The sequence below is a fragment of the Perognathus longimembris genome, chromosome 6, assembly GCF_023159225.1.
Source record: "Perognathus longimembris pacificus isolate PPM17 chromosome 6, ASM2315922v1, whole genome shotgun sequence".
Taxonomy (NCBI): domain Eukaryota; kingdom Metazoa; phylum Chordata; class Mammalia; order Rodentia; family Heteromyidae; genus Perognathus; species Perognathus longimembris.
The window spans coordinates 54681948-54703637 of record NC_063166.1 but is presented as its reverse complement, the minus strand read 5'-3'; the positions used below and the strand labels follow the sequence as shown (position 1 = coordinate 54703637).

Genomic DNA, 21690 nt, shown 5'->3' with positions numbered 1-21690 from the left:
ACAATGAAAATGTTTATGCCTATTACATCAATACCAAAATGCCACAGAATCAAGTATGTCAGAACCTATTTTGTCCTGATTCAGAAACTCACTACAATGGAGATATTACATTAGGTTAAATTCCTAGACTTTCCTATTTGCTCCACTATAGGAGTATGGTAGGCTTGGAACATCTGAAGAGAATGTCATGAGACTGCAATGGTTGATGCCAGGCTGGACAATGGCACACAGTAGTCCACCAGTTTCTTCTGTAGGCATTATGACAACTTCAATACCTATACTTCACAGATAGGAAGTCCAACTTGCATATCCACAAACCACATTTGATCTCAGGGTACAATGCTTAGGTGAAGAAAGGAATAAGCAAAAGTTGAGTGCTGCAGGCTGCTTCTATTCTGTGATGAGATCCAGACCTATTCTCCACTGTGGTTTACTTGGATTGTAAGGCTGAGGACCTAATAATGAATATTATGATTTTATGCAATACTCCTATTTGCTGCAGTCTCCATCTATAAAACCCACTGAAGACCTTGATTTGTAACATGGTAGAATTATGCTTCTGTACCTGTGAGGACAAGTGAATCTGTTTAATATTAAGACTGTTTTCCCTGACCACAGTATCTCTCTGCTGGTATCTTACATTTTACTCTCTGGTCTTCTGGATTGGTAATTATGTTTTCCTTGTCAAGGGTATGTGAGAAAACACTTCGTGGAAGCACTTATGAAAAATAACGCAAAATTTATTAGCTGAACGAAGCGAAAATATGAAAATTAGGAGAAATAGTATTGATGACTGTCATGGTATGTTTTAGGAATTCTTTCAATGACAGATGAACAACCAGCAAAGACAGTGAGGAATGAATGGTTTTAATACTAACAGTGTCTCTGACACAGAATTCAAAGTATTCAGGTATGTAGATGGGGGAGGATGCTCTGGGAAGTAATAAAAACACGTTCCCCCTAAATCAAGTAGTCTAATACCCTCAAAACTGTAAAGTCACCACAGGTCCAAAACCATTAAGTTTTCATAAGTTTGTAAACAATAACACACTCTCCAATTTCCTGTGTTTTCCATTTACTTCCCCACAATCTGGGACCATGAAAATGTAGAACCAGGTGGGTAGTTTGTCTTTATCTCTGATATATACAGAGAGACAGAGAGGTGGGGGGATGCATACTTCTGGCTAAAGAGAGATGGGAAGTTTCAAGGCAATTTACATTTTGTTACCATCCCTGTCATTAGTAACAGAAATGAAGAAGGAACAAAGCTTATATGGTATATTATCCAAAGACTGCCTCATAACAATGAAATGGTTTAATGCAATTTCTGACCCGTTCAATTGTGTGGGGCACTGCTGAGCACCTACCCAAGGCCGAACAGGATCTTAGATGACAGAAGATGGAGAACACATGCCGTAGAAGGCCTGCCTCTCCCTTTCTGAGACTTTGGAATTTAGTAGACCCTGAGGAGACAGGAGAACAATAGCAGAGCAACCAGGAAGATGGAAAAAGAAAAAGAAAAAAGAAAAAGCAAGTACAAAATGTACTATCTGGTTGCTCCCAGGATTGTTGAACAAAAGTAGCCCGAGAGGAAAGGATCAATCAAAAAAGAGAGAGATTCCCCCAAAGGCACAGCCTGAAGCCTCAGAGGAAAAGGGTAGCTGACTACTGAACAGAACTTTGTGGGGAAAGAATACTCACCCCAGGCAGACCCAGATGATATGAGCTCCCCTCAGGGCAGCAGAACACTTTGTTCAGCAGATATAAGTGATGGGTTTGGTAAGAAGAGGAAAAAAGTAATGAATGTCTTCTAAGGAAACTGTATATTTGACAAGACAGTAGAATAAAGCCATTAGAAAACAATTAGACTCAGAGATTTGGAAAAACCTTACTGGAACAGAAACAGAAAAGTTTAGAACAACTAAAATGTGGGAAAAGTTGTATGGTAGATAGAAGTTGTCAGAGCTGAAACCACACAGGATGAAAGAGAACAGTGAAAGAAAGGAATGGGCAGTTAGCTGAGGAAGAAGGCACCACAGGGTATGCATTGCACTGTAAGCCCAGTAACATACTAGAGGCTTGGGTCTGTACAGGAAGCTAGATGCAGCATTGTGTGCTACAACCACATAGCTGTCCTAGTCACCACTAGCAAGAAGCCTATCAACAGAGGTCACTGCCAGACTGGGCATTCTTTTCAAGTAGTACAAACAGACAGATTCCAAGCCACAGACTTATAAACTGACACGAAACCCAACAATCAGAATGCTTTAATCATTCACACAGAATGAGGCGGGCCTAAAATTACAAGCTTGAGTTCCAAGAAAATGAAACAGGTGGCAATAAAGGTATTTTATCAGTTCTCTGCTATCAGCCCTTTTCATTTTACTGTAGATTATTTAAAATATTTACATTTTCAATTTCAGAGATCTGCTGCTTTCCAAGTCCAATTCAATTAGCTTCACTGAGATATTCATACCCTCCTGACTGTTTTCATAATGTTCATTTTATTAAAGATCTCAAAATAAAATGCCCTTGCATCTTTAAAAGTCTCCTTGCTTGAGTCTTGTCAAATATGAGGTTAGCCAGAGAGCTTCATCCTGAGAATTGAAAGTCAGTTTCCAGACCTCAGGTGCCTCACTGTAAGCACCCCGAAGACATATAGGGGCAGTAAACAATGAGGCACTGGGGGGGTCTTGAAGGTGTGCAGGTGAGTTGTTTCTGGAATCCTGAGCAAGCCCGAGTTTTCCAATGAAGATAAGTTCTACTGTTGGTAAGTTTTTCTTCTCTGGAACAACCACACTCCTGAACTCACTTAAAGCATGGCATCTGATCACTTCAAACTGTGTTCGAGGAGGGAGTGTGTTAAGAGACCAAGAGTGTGGATAAAACACACGATCCTCCCTCAGGAGTGCAATGTGAGTGTTCAGAAGGACTAGGGATTGGCATGCTCGGCAGCCATACTCGCCCTCGACTCTGACGGTGGTGTAGAGCAGTAACTGAACCTCGGCTAGAGAAGGGATGCTGCCCTCCATATTTCCATGAAGAAAGTAAACCATGTCAACCCCGGTTGCCTGGAACTGGGATGACAAGCGAACTCCATTCGCCACCACTAAATCGGGTACTTCCGCCATACAATCAAGAGAAAGCTCAACCAGATCTTGCTGGAATAAGGGATGGTCTGCATAAGTGGCAGCTTCAGACTCGGACAGCAGGACACACAGCAGGTCCCAGCATAGCTGTTGACAGAGCTTTTTGTTGTACGTAAACACAGTGAGGAGACTCGCAGCAGATCCCAGCAACCGAATGCTCTGCCCTCCAAAGCTGACTTGAATCTCCTGTAGTGCAGAGAGAGGGAGAGCATGAAAGATGCTCATTGAGCCCGGGCTGGGACCAGACTGGACCATAGCATACAAGGCTGAGGACAGGAGAAGCAAGCATGCTGGCTGAGGGTCAGGTTCTGTACAGTTGGCAACAGCTAGCCAGTAGATGCCTTTGACATCCTTCATGTGGTCTGCAGGTTGTGGCAGTAAACAGGTCACATGTTGTAGGAGTTCATCTAAACAGTGTCCCTGAAGTTGCAGCATTAGGTCTGGGAACTGGATAAAGCTCTGCTTAAAGACAGAGATCTTTGGAGCATCTTCATATTCAAGATGGAAAACTGAACTTGGCAAGGAGTTCGATAAACCTACAGCTGTGAAGGCAGAGGCCGTGTAAGGCCCAGGGCTGTCTGGGAGTGTTGGGTTTCCAGCCTCTTCACTATTGCTGGTAGTCTGAGCATTGGAATAAGAATGAGCCCCAGAGGGCGCAATGGATGACCTCCAAGGCACATCCAGGGGTAAGTGCCTCAGAAATGGCAGTCTTCTCATGAATGTCGTCACCTGGGAGGTAAGCCCATTCGGGTCACACAGGCTTCCCATGTGCTTGGCTTGGCTAATCACCTTTGTGCCTGCCTGCAGCAGGTGACTGCTAGTATCTTTATAAAGGTCTGAGAACCTGTGGTAAAAATATCCCAGTGCATTGTTTCCTTCTGCCCCGATATTGATCAGTGATGCTGGAGAGCTAATCTTTTTAGCAGCTAACTCTTTCTCATCTTGCTGCTCCCAACGGGAAGCGAGGGCCCCTGTGCTCTGCAAAGCGCAGCCTGATGTACTCTGCTCTTGAGAAGTGCTTTCTTGAGAGAGAACAAAGCAGAGCACCCTGCTATGCTTGGCTTGCTTGCTTCTGCTATTTATAGATACTTGTTGGGATGTGTGTTGCAGCGGTGTCCAGCTGGACTCGACTCCCAAGCTGTGCTCATCTTCATGATTCATCAGCTCACTAATGTTTTCTGGCTTACCCTGGAAAGCATCTGTATCTCTGGTGCAGCTTTTGTGAAGCAGATGAAAATATTTTGGTTCAAGGTGGCCAGAGAGCTCAAGATGGCAATATTTGTAACCGTAATCCTGTAGTGGCTCAGCAACTGAGGACGGATCCCTTCTGTCTTGTGAGATGGAAGAGGCAGCTTCGGGGCCCAAGATGCCATGCGTCATGGGATGGTTCCAGGAGTTGCTCTGATCCACCTCCCTCCTCTCTTCTCTAATGACAATGGAAGTGTCAGTAGCATCTTTGGTCAGAAGTGAGGCAATATATTCTGTAGGCTGCAATTGCCTTTTCTGTTTAAGATGTCAAAAGAAGTTGAAATGGGAACACGCTATTACTTTCTGCAAATCGTTTACACATGATGATTCTTGCAGTCATTGATTTCATTGTGCGGATTAAATTCAGAGGTTTAAAGTATAAGCCATGATTGACATGATTTGAGAATAGGTGATCTGGTTTATTTACTCCCCGTCAATTTCTATCTTATATATCTTAGCAATCATTTAGTATTTTGATAGAAGTAGACTTGTATAGGACTGATCCACAGTATCCATTTCTTGGTCTAAGACTTCATTTTCTCTCCATTAACTTCCAATACTTCTGAACCCATGTTTAAGAGGCCACAGTTAGTTGCATGAGCACATATTCAAAATATAAATCAGGGCATATATAATAAAAAAAAAATCAGCCAGCAAAGCCAAAAGAAATTTTCAAAAACTTCAATATAGCTGTTTCTCTTTTTGTTTCCTTGTTTTCATGGTAATTCTTAATTGTGTCCTCCTGAATAGAGTGTTACCACCATTATCTACAAACCATCACCATGAAGGCCCACTGCATATCTACTGTGTGCCAGGCACTGTAGAAACAAGGGAATGGAAGGAAACACCTTTGTTGTGTCTGGGTTACTGGCTCTGGGTGTCCAGAGGAGGATAATGTCACTACTGGCAAGTGGGGATGGCCATGGTCAAAGTCACTTAAACCCACAATGCAACCTTCGCCCCCTTGATCTCTGTTGAATAATGTAGGGATACGGTGAGAAGATTTCTACTATGTGGCTTTTTTGTTTTGTTTTGTTTTAATATTGGCCCATACAGGAAGGACATGCCCCTTAGTAGAAGCAGATACAAGTACAGCCCTATAACAATGTATGCCCAAATAAACATTAGTTTGACAATCCACCAGGGAAATAAGCTGACCAATCAAGAGTGTTTCCTTTGTACTAGGGCCAACTTGCAGTACATAAACTGAACAGGGTTTTTAAACATTGAAGAAGTACTCGGTTTCACTTCCGAACCTCATATCTGATTCTGATTATGTAATGCTACCTTTTAAATGCAGACCAAGGATAGGATACTGTTACAAATGAGAAACTGGGTACCACTCCACCCCAGCTACATGCCATTCAAATAAAAACCGAAGCCATTTTCAACCTGCAGGATTCCATTTAATTTTAAGTCCATATAATAGATTCCCTTCCCTATTAGCCATTAATCTCACAGGGACTTCAAAATTCTAATTATGCAACTAAACATTAAGAAAATTTAATCACACAAGCATGCCATAATTTAAGCGACCCTATCAATCTGAAAAATCATTACCTACCTCATATTTTAGTTTACGTTGAATGGTGCCATTGTGAAGTTTCTCATTATCCTGAAAAGAAAATAAAAAGCCCTCTATATTAAATTATAGCATGTTCAGAGAGGTGAAAAACTGATTTGATTAGAAGTATTTATGAGAACAAAATTATAAAAAAAATACATGTCATTCAAGAGTGACAACTGTTCTGTTGAATTTATATTCCCAAGGTAAACATGACTCTCACTGATTTATCTGCTGGGAAGAGAACTGAACCTTTACTTCCTAATCTCAAAAGTTTAAGAATAATATCACAAGCAAGACTTAGTAAAGACTGTCTCTTAATTTGCAGGTTAAAACTGAATTGTCTCCTACTATGGAAGTTAGTATGGAAGTACCACAGAAATCAAAAATAGAAAACCCATAGGATCCAGCTACACTACTTCTGGGTACCTACAGTTTGGATTTACAGCAGCAGTATTCCCTACAGCCAAGTTACAAAATCAGCCTTGTGTGTAACCATGACCCAGTGACTAGATAAAGAAAATTTGGGATATATACAAAGCAGTGGTATTATCTAAAGTCATATAAAAGAATTGAACTATCCCACTTATAAATATATATATGAACATATACATACACACATAGTTAATGATCAGTATTTTAAGTGAGAAAATACAGACTCCCCCAAAAAGCAGTATGATGTTTTCTCTCCTATGTGGAATTTAGAGCCAGGGAAGGACATAAAATCGAAAGGGAGCACTATTAGGGATGTGGAGGGGAATATCAGAGAGGAAGTATGAGAGAGTAATAGAGTGGAGGATAAGATCAAAGTTATATTCTAAGAATGCATGAAACTGTCACAAGGTAACATATTGCCTTGGACAATTAACATATACTAATAAAAATGAATTCTCTTTATTTTGATAGAAACCAACTTGTTACAAGTATATATCTTTTCAAGGCAAAACATTTCTACTTAGGATAATTTACCCATTAAATTACATACTAGTTATTGGCTTTATTTTTGGAGAAAACAAAAAAAAAACTGTTGCAAGTAGAAATTTCTAAATCAGTGAACAAAGTATTAAGTCTTTTAGAAGACTTAATATTCACTTGACAGTTTCCTTGGAATCACAGAATTACCAAATGAGTTACCCTGTAATCCTAGTACTAAACTATTAAACAATATTTGTATTTCTTCTGGAATATTAAACATCTGGCTTTTCTTATAAAGAGCAATAAAATTATGACCTCACCTATCTCTCTAGAATCAATAACTTATTTTCAAGATGATTTTGAAAAGTGAGCTTAGCTCAATCAGCTCACCTTCATCATATCTGCTGATGTGTTGCTGGCATCTCCAAGGGCACGATGCAAATCCTGAAGACGTCTTTGGACTTCTTCTTCAATGTAAGCACTGATCCTGAAAGTCATGGCAATGGGACAAATCTGAATACTTTCTAACCACATTAGTTCCCACATTCCTCTTTATGATACTTTTCACAATAGAGTGTCTCATTCCATATGAGACACATTGTAAATAATAAAAACATCTTGGGGATTTCAACCATTTCCTTCTTTCTGAGGTATCTAATGCTGTGTGATCTCTATCTAGTTTTTCCCAAATGAGATAGAACGTCACACAAAATAGAATATTAACACTGGAAAGGAGATTAAAGCATCGCTTCCAAATCTTCTCTATTTTCTTAGTGGAAACATGAGGCAGGATAGGAGAAAATAAGTCTCTATGATTCAGAGGCTCTGAACTTAAATCTAACATACAACACAGAACATTATTTCCTCACACAGAGAAGGATGAAAGAGAAGATAGTAATTTCTCCATCACAAGTCATTTCCCAATCTTAAGTCCTCATTTAGGAGGATAACAAAGAATGAAAAGTAGCCATACTCACTACAGATCTTTACTATTCAGATAGAACAATAGGTTGCAATCCTGCATTGTTCCTAGTCTGCCTTGTCTCTAGCTGAGGTACCTGTACCTGGCCAATGATATCATATCTTAATGGCTTCTACCTTCCAAATTGTCTGGCACAGGGCCAAGACAGTGTGAAAGACAGATATGATTGACTTTTGAAGCAGTTGTCAAGTAACATCAAGCCCCCCATAGAATGCAAGTGAAACAATGTATGAAATATAGTCAATGGCCTTAACTCAGTGAATTTCAGCTCATTCTCCAGTCTGTCTTTAAATTATTTGATTAAGAGAACACAGTCTAAAGAATTTACTCAAATCAAAACTCTCTCCAATGACATGGAATAGCCAAATAAAACCTGACTCAGTTCTAGGCCCCATTCCTACAATTCTATAGACACTGATTAGATGGATTATTCTAAACTATTTTCCACATTTATATCTGGGCACATTCACTAAATAAATAAATCTGCCTTTGCTTTTTAAATAAATGCATAACCTTTTCAACATTTCTGTGCTATTGGCCAACAAAAACCAATTTTGTGGGGCTGAGAATGTGGCTTAGTGGTAGAGTACTTGCCTAGCATTCATGAAACCTGGGTTCGATTCCTCAGCACCACATAAACAGAAAAAGCCAAAAGTAGTGCTGTGGCTCAAGTAGTAGAGTGTTAGCCTTGAGCAAAACAAAGCCAGGGACAGTGCTCAGACCCTGAGTTCAATCCCCAGGACTGGCCAAAAAAAAGTAAAATGCTGAGAAAAGAGATAAGTATTTTAAGCACAAAACCCCAAATGAAGTACAATATTTACCTTTTGGTATTATAGGCAAAAAATCAAAGGCAAAAAATCAAAGGCAACCAAATATGGGTGAAGGCCATTTACAATGATTTCCTCAGATTGTTATTGAAAGTTTGAACTAGCAACTTGAAAAATATAGACCTAGACTGAAGGATTGCAAAGGAGTCCATTCTGAGTACATACTGATACCCAAATACTCATCTCCTTAGATTTAATCCAAGACTGTACAGTTGAAAGAGTCCCCTTCATAAAGATAGGGCAGAGGAAAACAGTCACTGTTTTCTTATAGGCAAGGAATGATTGAGTTGATTTATGTGAGTCATATAGGCTACAGAATGATTTATAAGGCCACCTACCTGGCAAGTCATTTGATCACAATAAAATTGTATGCGCATATATATGAATATATAATATGCCTATTTATCTATCTACAATAGATATACACGATATACATGGTCATTTTGAAAATACTCGTACAACATTTATAACAAATTTCACCAGGGTTTTTTTTGTTGTTGTTTCATTTTGTTTTATTATTTTGGGTTGAACTCAGGGCCTGGGCATTGTCCCCGAGATGTGGTGCTCACGACTAGAGCTCTACCACTTGAGCCACAACTGCACTTTTGGCATTTTGGTGGTTAACTGGCAATAAGAGTCACACAGACTATTCTGCCTGGGCTGGCTTCAAACCTCAATCCTCAGATTTCAGCTTCCTGGGTATCTAGGGTTATAGGCGTGAGCCACCTGTGCCTGGCTTCTTCACCTCTTTTTAATCAATGACTTAGTAATTATCAGCACAAGATCCTTTTTCTTGATACAACTCAATTAATTCTATATCTTAGTGGTGTTCAACCTGGCCCGATTGCCCCCAGTTCTAGGTAGGTCTGCTCCCCTGCACCTTCTAATTCCACCTCTCATACTAATTATGTGCACCAAGATTCCTTGGGTTTGGCAGACCAATTCTCACAGGTCTTTGATTTCCTCCATATGATCCTCCACCCCATCACCAACCAGGCAGCACCTGATAAACAGAGCACTTCTTAGGCACCATATTACAGCTGCCTTTGATAGACCCCACATAATCAAACTGGCCAATACAGGCACTCTGAGTATAAGGAGTCATTAACTCAAACCCAAGGGAAGCATAGCACCAGTTAAATGTTGAGTACCGGGCATCCATCAGGGGAGCCAGGGGGGATTTTTCAGCACTAGATGGTAAACTAGAAGGAGCCGTCTTTCCTTCTAGGGTCCCGCAATGATCTCTCTGAATCCCATCCACATCACAGATCTTCTGTTTCAGCTGCTGAATTTCATGCTCTAACCTAAACAAATAGGAACCACATAAATGCATTCATTAGTAGTATTTCTTAAGCATATGCCTTGTGCAAAACATTGTTGTAAAAAACTACAGGAGAACCTAACAAGAAATGGATCTAACTTCTTGTACAATATTTACCACACACCTATAAGTCAGTTAAGATGAAAAGGAACCATAGAAGGGTCCAGGATAAGTGTTGCTGGTATCCGAAAGCTGGAGTACTTAAATCACATGGGCAGATACTGCCACTGTGCTCCAAGCAAGTCCCTGAGGCTGCTGTATGAGATTCTGAGTCTCCAATGTCTAATTAAACAGCCTTAGTTATATGAGCTACATATTGGATTTCTGTAAAATACTTCTAGTTGACAATGCTTCAAAAAGCTTTTAGAAATTATTGACATAGGAAGATCTTCATGGGCAAGGCCATTCTGAGTCTCCCAAGGCCAGGAGAAAATTGCAGTTGGAGATGATGGTGAAAAGATGCTCCTGGTGCAGAAAGCAATCTGAGCAAAGGAGCTTTGCCAGAAAACACGGCACTGGCCAAGGCAGAAGGGGTGGAGGTTGGGAGAATGGGGGAGAGAGGAGAGAGAGAGAAACCCAGGAAAGTCATTGTTTGTAATAAATTGAAATTGAACCAAATGATAAATGATACATCTAAGATGGTCAGGTGTATGTAAGGCCATTCTCCTGCTATCTTGGGCATGCTTGAATCTAGGAACATTGAGCTACACTAGAATCAAGCTTGCTAGCAAATTTGACACATAAAATTCAGTAGTAATGGGCTGTAGCTCACTCACTCTAGGAATATGGGCAGGTTATTTCTATGAATCCAATAAGAGAGTCAGCTGATCTCTCTAATTTCCAGGAGTTCCAAAGCTCAGATTCTAACTTCAGGTACTGACACATCTTCTACTGTCACCAGCAGCAATCTGACCCATCTGTCAACATAAAAGCCACATTCTTAACTCCCAGAGACATGATCTTGGGGGAGGGGGGTTACCAAGGAAGCACTCCTGGGTTTCACAGGAGGCATTGTCCAGCTTAACTCAAGTCTTCATCTGCCTATTGAGCCCTAAGCATTTCTTTTTTTTTTTTTTGGCCAGTCCTGGGCCTTGGACTCAGGGCCTAAGCACTGTCCCTGGCTTCTTCCCACTCAAGGCCAGCACTCTGCCACTTGAGCCACAGCGCCGCTTCTGGCCGTTTTCTGTATATGTGGTGCTGGGGAATCGAACCTAGGGCCTCGTGTATCCGAGGCAGGCACTCTTGCCACTAGGCTATATCCCCAGCCCCCCTAAGCATTTCTTAAGCATCAATTTGTAGGGCATCCAGTATTTTCAGAACAGGAAGGACTAAGCATTCAACAGAGGTGTAAGATGGTGGACTCTCCTCAACAAAAGTGAGGAAAGCAAGTGGGACACACGCAGGTGACTAACAATGTTCATAGTTAAGAAGATGCCTGAATTACTCTAAGTCTCCTTAACTGCTACAATAGAGAAAAAAAAAAAAAAAACCTTCCCAGAACAAAGGGAGCAGGGCCCTGAAGATGGATTTTTAGAGGTGGCAAGGGACAAACAGAGCATCCCAAGGAAGACACCCTATGTGAAGAACTGGCCTGTCTTTATAGCAGGAAGTCACATGGTCAGTAGATAGGAGAACAAAGTAACTCAGAGCTATGTGGGAAATAAACCTAGACTCAAATTGCTGCTCTGCCACTTTCAAACTGTTCCCCAGTGGCTTTATAACGATTTCAAGATCAAATTCTCCAGTGAGGATGATGGTACTCCTTTATTGGAAAAACATAGGAAAACATACATGTGGCACTTAAAAAGTTGTGGAGTTACACACTTTTCATGGTGAGCCTTATAACTGTTATTATTAAAGTCATCATGATTAATAAAATGACTATAATTATTATTTCTGATAAGAAAACACGATTAAATGTGTAGTAACAGTTTTCCTCTGCTTTGGCTACGATGGCGACAGGAGGATTTCTCTCAGAAGGATGCCTGATGTGTTCAGCTCAGCTGGACAGCTGAAGTGAGCAGGTGCTGGAAAGAAGACAATATAAAGAACTAGCCAGGTATCTCCTAGCAACTCGAAAGCTAAGATCTGAGGATCACAGTCCAAAGTCAGCCAGGGCAGGATAGTCTGTAAGACTCTTATCCCCAGTTAACTATCAAAAAGCTGGAAATAGAGCTGTGGCTCAAGTGGTAGAGCACCTTGAGTGAACAAGCTAAGAGGCAGCACCCAAGCCCTAAGTTGAAGCCCCAGTATTGACACATGAACACACACACACGACACACACACACACACACACACACACACACACACACACACACACACACACACCGAACTAAACCTTGCTCATAAAGCACTAGAAGACAATGGAGAAATCACTTTCAGTGTACTGTTGTCCAGTCTGCTCTTACATGAAGTTACTGTTTTATATTTGTGAAATTTCACAAGGACCCAAAAGTCAGGTCTCATAGAGCATAATGGAGGACTAAGAGAGCCCTCCTCCACCCCCACAAGAAAATAAAACACAAACATGATAACAACACCCACAGAAAGCTGGAAAGCCACTGGAAATGACCTGAAATTTATTGGGCTGAACTAGATCTTAGCAGTTTAGCTCATCCAAACCCACAAAGCTAAAGGTCTTCTTTGTGTGGGTTTTGGAGAATGCTGACATTGGGAAATCATTTACACAAAATTACATTCATGTCCATTCTTACTGAGTAGTAATACTAAATGACTAGCTGACAAAAGCCAGGGATATCAAGCTAAAAGCTATGCTGCATTCTTATTGCACACTGCAGGACACAAATTGAGAGCACGCCCTCCACTACTTTTAAATTTCTTCAGGCTGGAGCCTTGTCCAGCAATTTCATTTACATAACATACCTACAAGTTTTTGTAAACCTCCAACCTATTTCTCTGAAATAATAGCATGATGGTTTTTGACTGTTATTTTGCCTGAAGGAATTATCAGAGTTGCAAATATCACCCTCAGGATAAGCCGGTCATTTAAAAGGAAGTTGCCTTGACCTTCTCAGGAAAGATGAGGAGCAAAAGGCCACAGAACCCAACTGAGTAGGTCTTGTCTTGTCTTTGGCAAGAGACCTTACACCTCTGTCAACTGATAAGTTGGAGGGTATTTAAGGCAAGTACACAGAAATTCTGCTGAAGTGGTGGTGTTTGGTGTGGGACAAAGTAACATTCTAGGCCTTCTTTCAGTTAAGACCCCCAATTGACTAGTGGATCTGAAACTAAAAGAAAATTCACCAACGTCTGATCTTACCCATGTCTGTATGGACAGTGAGGGCCAAAGAAGAAACATTTTGCCCAAGGCCATTCTGGTAGGAAGGGATTGGGCCAGAGAATAGCTTCTTCTTGTAGATCTCCAAACTAAATAGCATTCAAACATAAAGTGTTCCAGGGCCTTTCTGAGATCTAGCATTATGCCTTCAGAACTACCAGAACAGCTGTTTGCATATTGTATATTTATTCCTCTACTGGTGGTACGCCTGTATTGACAAAGAACAATAAAGATTCTTTCCTCATCATAAAGAGTGCTATTTTCTGTTTTATTTTTCACAATAAAAAATACAGTAGTATGTGGATAGCTGCAACCATGTTGGAATATTCCATTGTGTTCACGACCATCTGCAGAATTTGTCTGCTGGGTTGATAGGCTGTTTTTCTAACAGAGTCCTGAGTCTGCTCTCAAATGTGACTCAATGGGTATGAGGGAAGTACTGGATTTGGCTCTCCCTAAATTGGGACAGCATGAAGTCTGGGGGTGATGCCCCATTGTGGCAAGTACTAGTCACGGAAAACCTAAATTCCTCATGTGAAGTTACTAAGGAGGAAGGAGAAGATGGGAAGTGAGAAAGAGATAAGGGGGAAGAAAGCAGAGACATAGGAGAGGATAAGCGAGGATTAATATCAGAGGGACAGTAGAGAGGGCACAAGAAAGGAAAAGGGAGGTGGAGAGGGAGCTACAGAGGAAGAGAGAGGAGGGATGAAGAAGAAAGCTTGCTCAACTTACAAATTTATCAATCTATGAAAGCATTTATTGTGTGAGTTAGTAGAAGGGTTTGGGTTTGGGTTTTTGCAGGATTTTTTTTTTTTAACACTGGACCAACAATTTTAAAAGGGCATCTTAGCTGGGCGCCAGTGGCTCATGTCTGTAATCCTAGCTACTCAGGAGGCTGAGATCTGAGGATTGCGGTTTAAAGCCAGCCTGGGCAGGAAAGTCTGTCAAACTCTTATCTCCAGTTAACCACCAGAAAAGGGAAGTGGTACTGTGGATCAAGAGGTAGAGCTCTAGCCTTAAGCTGAAGACCTCAGAGACAGAACTACGCCGAGTTCAAGCCTACAACCAACAACAACAACAACAAAAGACAATCTTATGTGCTTGTATAGTAAGAGGAGGTAACAAGTTGAAGAAGAAATGTACTCACTGCCTTATAAATGAATCTGTAACCCCTCTGTACCACACTTTGACAATAAAGAAAAAAGATTAATAAAAAAAAATCTAGTGGACTGAGGGAAAGTGCAGGAAAGGATGACATCATCCCCCCAAAAGGAAAATGTACTCATTAAATGATTTATGAAATGGTAGGCCCTCTCTGTACATCTTAATAACAATAAAATGTTTATTTAAAGAAAAAAAGAATATAAAAATAAAATCAAAGGAGCCACCACTGGACTCCTACTGTATGTCGCACTCTCCCTACCCTCCTCTCCTCCTCTCACCTCTCTCGGTCCTTCTCCAGGGCCTCCTGCTCAGCTTCCAGGCCTGCGTGGAGTCCTGCCTGCCCACTGCTGCTGCCTCTGAGTGTGGCAAGTTTCTGCCTCTGTTCTTGGATCTCCAGGCCCAGGGTGGAGTGCCTCTGCAGAGCAGATCGTCTCCTCTCCAACTTGGCCACAGCCCTCTCCAGTGCCTCTCTCTGCTGCTTCTCCTGGGACTCCAAAATCTCCTTTTCCTTCTTCCTCACTTTATCTTCCTGCCGGGCCACGTTTGCAGTGAATTCGAAGGTTGCTTGGAGTTGCTGCAGCTCACTGGCTCTGGTTTGGTACTGCGCAAGCTGTTCTTCTTTTTCTTCCATTTCCTTTTCCACCTGATAAAGAGTGTTGTCTAATCCCAGAGTGCCTTGGTCAAGGATTTCGAGCACTTTTTTCTTTTCTTCCAACAGAGCTGGTAGATGCTTTTGCAGAAGGTACTGGAGCTGACGTTCCTTATACTGTAATCTGTACTCCGCTGGCTTTATTTTTTCTAAATCTTCAGCCATACCAGTGACATTTGGGACACTACCATCATTTGCTTCTGCCAATCTAGATACCTCGTGGTTTTCATATTTTAAATGCTTGAGAGTTTTCTGCTCTTCTTGGACTGCTTTTCTCAGGAGGTCCTTCTGTTGGATCAGGTCTTTCTCTATCTTTGCCAATCCAATAAACTGCCTTCTCTTGAACTCCAAGAAATGCAGCTGAGCTTTTTCCAACTCCTCACCATCTTTATCCCCTCCAGCCTGGGCTTCTCTGGCCTGCAGCAGGGCTTCCCGAATGCCTTCCAGGTCTTTCTTCTCCTCCTCTACCCGCTGGACCTCGCCCAGCTGCAGCAGTGGAGTCATCTGCTGCTTCTCTCGCAGCTGCTCCTCGAGGTGGGCCACAAGCAGCACCTGCTCCTTCTCTTCCTCTTCCAGCCTCCTTTTTTCCAGCTCCAGCTTAGCACACTGCTCATCTTTTTCCCTGTGGAGCCGGTCCAGTTCTTGGGATATCTGCACTTTCTCGGCCTGTTCACTGTTGTTCAGTTCTTGTAAGCGCTGCAGCTCTTCTTTGATGCGAAGCAAGCTCTCTTCCTCCTGTCTTTTCTTCTGCAGTTCGATTTCCTGCTGCTCCCTCAGTCTTTCCTCCTCAAACTTTTCCTTCTCGGCAAGCAGGTCCTTGAACTTGTTCTCAATGTGGAAGCTGCGTCGTTTGAGGCTTTCCTCCTGCTTGCGGATCTGGCGCTGAACGATCTCTGTCTCCTTGCGTTGGGTCTCCACCTCCTGCTGCATCCGCTCCAGTGCAGCCTTGTCTGACTTCTGCTTTTCCTCCATTTCCTCAATGAGTTTCCTGCAAGGCAAACACGGATCATTATTTGATCACTATGTTCACCCACTGCTCTAACTTTTCCCTATCACTCTGGAAATGCACACAACACAAAGCCAAATTTTTCCTTACAAGAAGAGAGGAAGGGCCTTCCCTTCAAATTGGCAGTAGCACATTGTTTGATGTTTTTTTATTGTTTAACTGTTCAACATATCATCTGCCTAGTCTCCTGAAGTAACCTCTGATTTCGTTTCTTTGTGGAGCATAGAATCATAATGTGTTAGGCATGATATAATTAAAAGGGCCCCTGAGCTCAAAGAGAAAGAACCATGTCCAATTTAAATTTAAATGTGAATAATTTTAGTCAGCCCAATGACTTAAACTCCACAGAAGTTCAGTTACAAAATGACACTAAAGAAAAATGCCCATGCTATCTTCAACTCAAGGGGGTCAAATATCAAAGTCAAGATAATCGACAGTTCACTGTTCCAGCTCAAATAACTACATGCTGCTTAGCATTTAATCACTATTTTAGGACCAGAGGGGATTACCAAATGGTCCCAAATATTAGTTTATTAATGCATAACACCGAAAACAACTGACATCCACACTACAATCCTCAAATGCACAACCATGGGGGTTAGGTGATATATTTCCTCTAGAATACAAGTGACCCTCAAGGGTGCTAATTCAAGGACAGGGGGGTTAGACTGCTCCACTGAAGAGTATGAAATGACAGTGTGCATACAGCTTCCATCTTCTGACCCAGCAAAGCCCCTGCCTTGTATGAGGCTGGAAGGGAAACTGACTCATGTGTGACATTTACACTCCAGGGTCTAGAGAATAAATCTCTAGCTGCAAATTAATTCTCTGTGGCTAATTACAGGTTGGGCAATACTGGTGGTTTAATAACACAGGGGACATTTTTAAGAAGGTAGGGGACAGGTAGCTAGGTGCGGTGACACAGCAGGAAGATCATGAGTTCCAGGACAGAGTGTGCTGCAAGTAAGATCCTATTTCAAATCAAAACCAAACAAATGAACAAATATTGCCCCACCAGTAAAAAGCTAGAGGTGTGGGCCACATGCAAAGACCTGGTTATGATCTTCAGCCTCATGACAGGGGGAGGAGTACTTAATAAGGAAGGTAAGTTTTTATTTGCTCTTTCATTCATTCTTTTGATCTTTTAAAAACTGAAAGAACATTATTAAGAAAAAATAAGGCTTTAATTCAAATTTTAGCATATATTTAGAATATGAAATCTGCTCACTGACTCTATTGCCTGTTTCTCTAAAGTATTTGAAGATGTACTTTTCTAAAATTTTAAACAGGAAATAAACCCCAACCACTTAAGAAGCAATTACCTACAAGCAACACTGGAACAGGCACAGATGGAGTCAGCCCAAGATATTAAGAGAGGAACCCACAGACAACAGCACTGTTGAAGCCCCAACCCCACATGGCTTACCTTTTACTCTCTAATTTTTCAAGTTCTTCACGCTGCTGCCTCTCAAACTCAAGTCTAATAAAATCAAATGAAAAGAAGTCACTTTTGCGAGAGCGCTTTCTGCTCTCTCTGTATATAGAATTACACATTACAGAGAGCATCTGTTTTTCAAGTATTATTTTTAATTGCCATGTATTAGCAAGTTTTAAATGCATTCTTTGCTCTATAACTATGATTAGAGATTAGGCATACTTCTGGGTGCTTGAACTCAGACTGAAAAGAAAAAATTAGACTCGCAAGAAAACAAAATGTCACTGTGCTTTTAAAAGGCAGAATTAAACGCAACTTTTAAATGACAAGCATGTCTACTCCATGCAGCTTAGTCACTGATGAGTATGTAAAAATGGAGAAGCTCTACCTTAGACAGATGGGTCCTTTTATAGGGAAAAGACTGCCAGGGAGGGAGAGAAAGAAAGAAAGAAAGAGCACAGATATCAATTAAGACAATAACTTAACAGGAGGAAACATCAGCATAAAAGCAATAAGGTAATTAAAAGACAATAGTCATGCACAAATCATTGGGTCTATTTATAAATAGCACATTTCCCAATAATTTCATCAAGAGAACACTCCAAAAAGTTAGCTGTGCTATAAGGCAAAGTATTGAATGCTTTTCATATTACTGAGTACAGATAATGAGCACCATAATTGTGAACACATCGATGTTAGATTTTGCTACCTTATAGGCACATTGTACTGTGCAAAAATATGTCATGATCCTTCTAGAATTCCTACTTATTTAACATAGGCCTTACTGTGGGTTATGAGATTGTTAACACATTTACAGTCATTGTTAAAAAAAAAATGGAGGGAAAGAAGTGGGTTGGACACTGGGGATTCAAGAACTCATTCAAATATTCATAACACAAAGTGATTTCTCAAATACCAAAATTATTGCAAGATTTTATCATTACAATTAAATAGCATGAACTGTTGGACTTATATATACTCCTGGGTGGCAGACTGCAGATATAGTTGGAAAGTTGAACCATGGAAAAAATTCAGCATAAATAGTTTTCTTTGGATAATGTGCAAATCCAGATTGGCAACACAGTTACTTTTACAAGGATCTAACAAATACTTTAAACAGTTCTCTTTTCACTTTAATTTGAGCTAATATTGAGAGTAGGATGTCTGGTTGCTTTTGTAAGCAAAATGGACAATCTAGGATACAGCACGTACTATGTGACTTTCAATGCTGCCTCCCTTTACTTTCCAGGAAAATTCTTAAGGTAGCAAATAATATCTCCATTTTATAGAGTAGCCCTGATATGTCAAATCACTTATCCAGTGTTAAAGATTTGAACCTCCAACAGCCTGCTTCCAAGTACCCTTCATTGACTCATTATAAAGGAGTGTAGAAGTTTGTAATGTAAAATACAAGTACTAAGTCCTTCACTGAAACTTAAATGGGACTGTACTACTACTGTCCAAGGAAAATAATCTATTATTACCAAAATTGCCATCTATGAAAGAAATCAGTCACATAAATACATAGAAAAAGCATCTGTCTGCCATGGAGTCCAGCCTGTATTTTGTTACATTAATGGGTACAGGATTCATTAAAATTTAACTATGCTCATTTTTTTTGCTTAACTATAAACATAAGCCTTGGAAAGTTTCTTAGGCAACATTTTCAGACTTAAATATATAGTTTAGTCTTTCTAGAATTTTTGTGAGTCAGAATGCATTATTGGATGGAATATTTTTATAACTGGAGAAATTCCCTAATGTTTTTATTCTTGATTTTTGTTTTGTTTTCTTTTCTGTGACCCAGGGCTCAGTGTAAGCATCGGTGGATGCTGCTTTGCCCACACACACAGAGCAATAAGCCAAATGCTAGACTGAGATTTCAGTTTGCCAAAAATCCAAAACAATAAGGACTGCTTATAGCATGCCGATTCTGTGCTTGATATTCAGGATACACAACACTTGTGTTGTTCTGCCAATCTTAGGAGGAGGGGCACACATTTATCACCTTCATTTTACAAAGCAGTACAGTAGGAGGGGGTGCTTGAATAAACATTGGCAGCACAAAAATCGATACTACCAACAATTACCATTTGCTAAGGAGCTGCATGGTCACAAGGAGATCATAAAATCTAAGTTAAAATACCTAGCATGACATTTTCATAGAATACATATATTTATCAAACACAGTGTCACACAATATGGTATGCAAGAGGGCTCATCAGTCTGTAATAGTTAATCAGTCTGTGATAGTTAATGTATCCCACAGATTCCTAATTTCTAGGGAGAGCCTCTGCCATTCTCTCACATGGTGCAAGTTCACAAAAGTTCAATAAAGCCAGACCTTAGAAATGGCAAGACATGAATGAAGTTCAAGAGATGCCAGAGTCAGACAGTGAAAGCACTTGGAGTTGTTATATTAAAGATTTTGAACACTGGCAGAAAAACATCTTGAAAGAGACACCTACATTTGAGGTTCCATAGACACTGCATGGGGTAAGAAGCAATGTGGAAGCCAGCAGCTGAACTAGGACACCACTGTAATCTTAACAAGAGATTACAGAGGGCTGGGAATATGGCCTAGTGGCAAGAGTGCTTGCCTCATATACATGAAGCCCTGGGTTCCATTCCCCAGCACCACATATATAGAAAATGGCCAGAAGTGGTGCTGTGGCTCAAGTGGCAGAGTGCTATCTTTGAGCAAAAAGAAGCCAGGGACAGTGCTCAGTCCCTGAGTCCAAGGCCCAGGACTGGCCAAAAAAAAAAAAAAAAAAAAGTACCAGAAAGAAAAAGAAAGAAAAATTAAAACAACAACAAAAAAAAAGAGATTACAGAGTCAGAACCCAAGATGAGTAGGGCAAAGAAGTTATATCTCGTGATAGGCAGGTGGTTAACATGGCAGGTTGCGTTTGGTAGGGTTGATAACAAGAAAGGAAGACTCAAAGATGTTTCTGGGCAAACTGCAGAAACAGGAAGAGGATGTAATATAACTGCCAAGAGTCTGAGCTTGGAGGTCAACAGGTTTAAACATAAATTCTAGTGGTTGTGAAACAACATATGAATTATTTAACCTTGGATGCTTCATTTGTATAGAAGTTAAAGAATAATCTCCATCTACTGTAGAAGGTTGTAGTCATGATAAAGTGAGAACACTTCAGATATATTTGTTGCTATGTACTGCTGTTACAGAGTTATGCCCTCTGAGATAAAAAGCACCAAAGAAGAGACTATAGGGCTGGGTAAGTAGTGTGGCTATAGCTGTGCCAGTATTACTCAAGGTGATAGGGTCCTGGGTAGAAGGTAATACCCACTGAAGCTAGTAACCAGTTCAGTCACATCTGACACTGCTTTCAGTACATTCAATTCCTACAATGACTCTGTGGGGTAGCCATTACCCCTATTTCACACATGAGATACAACCATATAACCAATAGCAAAATTAGGCTTGACTATAGAGTTCAATAGTGTAATCTCTTCACCCTGACTTCTGAAGAGTAAGCTCAGTTTCACTTAGATCTAACCAAATAATTCCAATCAAAATGACATATCCAGCAAGCATAGAGACTCGATGCTGACTACTAAGTCAGCACCTTATAAGGGTGGAGGATAAAGTCTTGTGATTTGCCATCTTGTGGACAGTAATCGAAGCCACAAAAAGACTAAGCTTAAGCAGGACCCAGGGGAAGAATGAGAATACAGAAGTAGAATTTGACCACATCCACTATAGGCAGAGAAGGCTGGTCCTCAAGTGAGGCCAGGGATGGACAGTTAGAGACAGAGGATCTCAGGATAGGGGAGGTGCATGAAGGCAGAGGAAAATGGAGGTTTCACCAAAAAGGAAGGAATTATGGTATGAAATGATTCAGGAACGCTGAGTAAAATAGGGCCCAAGGAGCACCCCTTGTGCTTGGCATCATGGAAGTTCCTTTGAGGTGACCTCTGCCAGGTAAGGCTGGACTACAGTCAGCTAAGGAGTAAGGGGAGGAATGTGGAAACTGTGAGTATAAACATGGTGGGGCTTTTTTAGTTATAAAAAAGACAGGATATCCAGGTGCCGGTGGCTTACACCTGGAATCATAACTACTTAGGAGACTGAGATATGAGGACTGTGGTTTGAAGCAAGCTGGGGCAG

General features: G+C 40.8%; 1 protein-coding gene across 6 annotated transcripts in view; it reads right to left on the bottom strand.

The window, feature by feature from the left end:
* The window catches only part of Kif16b (kinesin family member 16B), a 269825-nt gene that overhangs the window by 81466 nt on the left and 166669 nt on the right, over nt 1-21690 (bottom strand). The window contains exons 18-24 of one of the 6 annotated variants that reach the window (XM_048348764.1): nt 17947-17979; nt 17550-17603; nt 14747-16105; nt 9837-9989; nt 7267-7363; nt 5962-6012; nt 603-4652 (exon numbers count right to left, since the gene is read on the bottom strand). In XM_048348764.1, the coding sequence (XP_048204721.1) occupies nt 2541-4652; nt 5962-6012; nt 7267-7363; nt 9837-9989; nt 14747-16105; nt 17550-17603; nt 17947-17979 (3859 nt within the window). In that variant the 3' untranslated portion in view covers nt 603-2540. Of the gene's footprint in view, nt 1-602; nt 4653-5961; nt 6013-7266; nt 7364-9836; nt 9990-14746; nt 16106-17549; nt 17604-17946; nt 17980-21690 lie in introns of those variants that run through there. The other 5 variants (XM_048348767.1, XM_048348766.1, XM_048348765.1 and 2 more) reach the window with 5 other exon arrangements.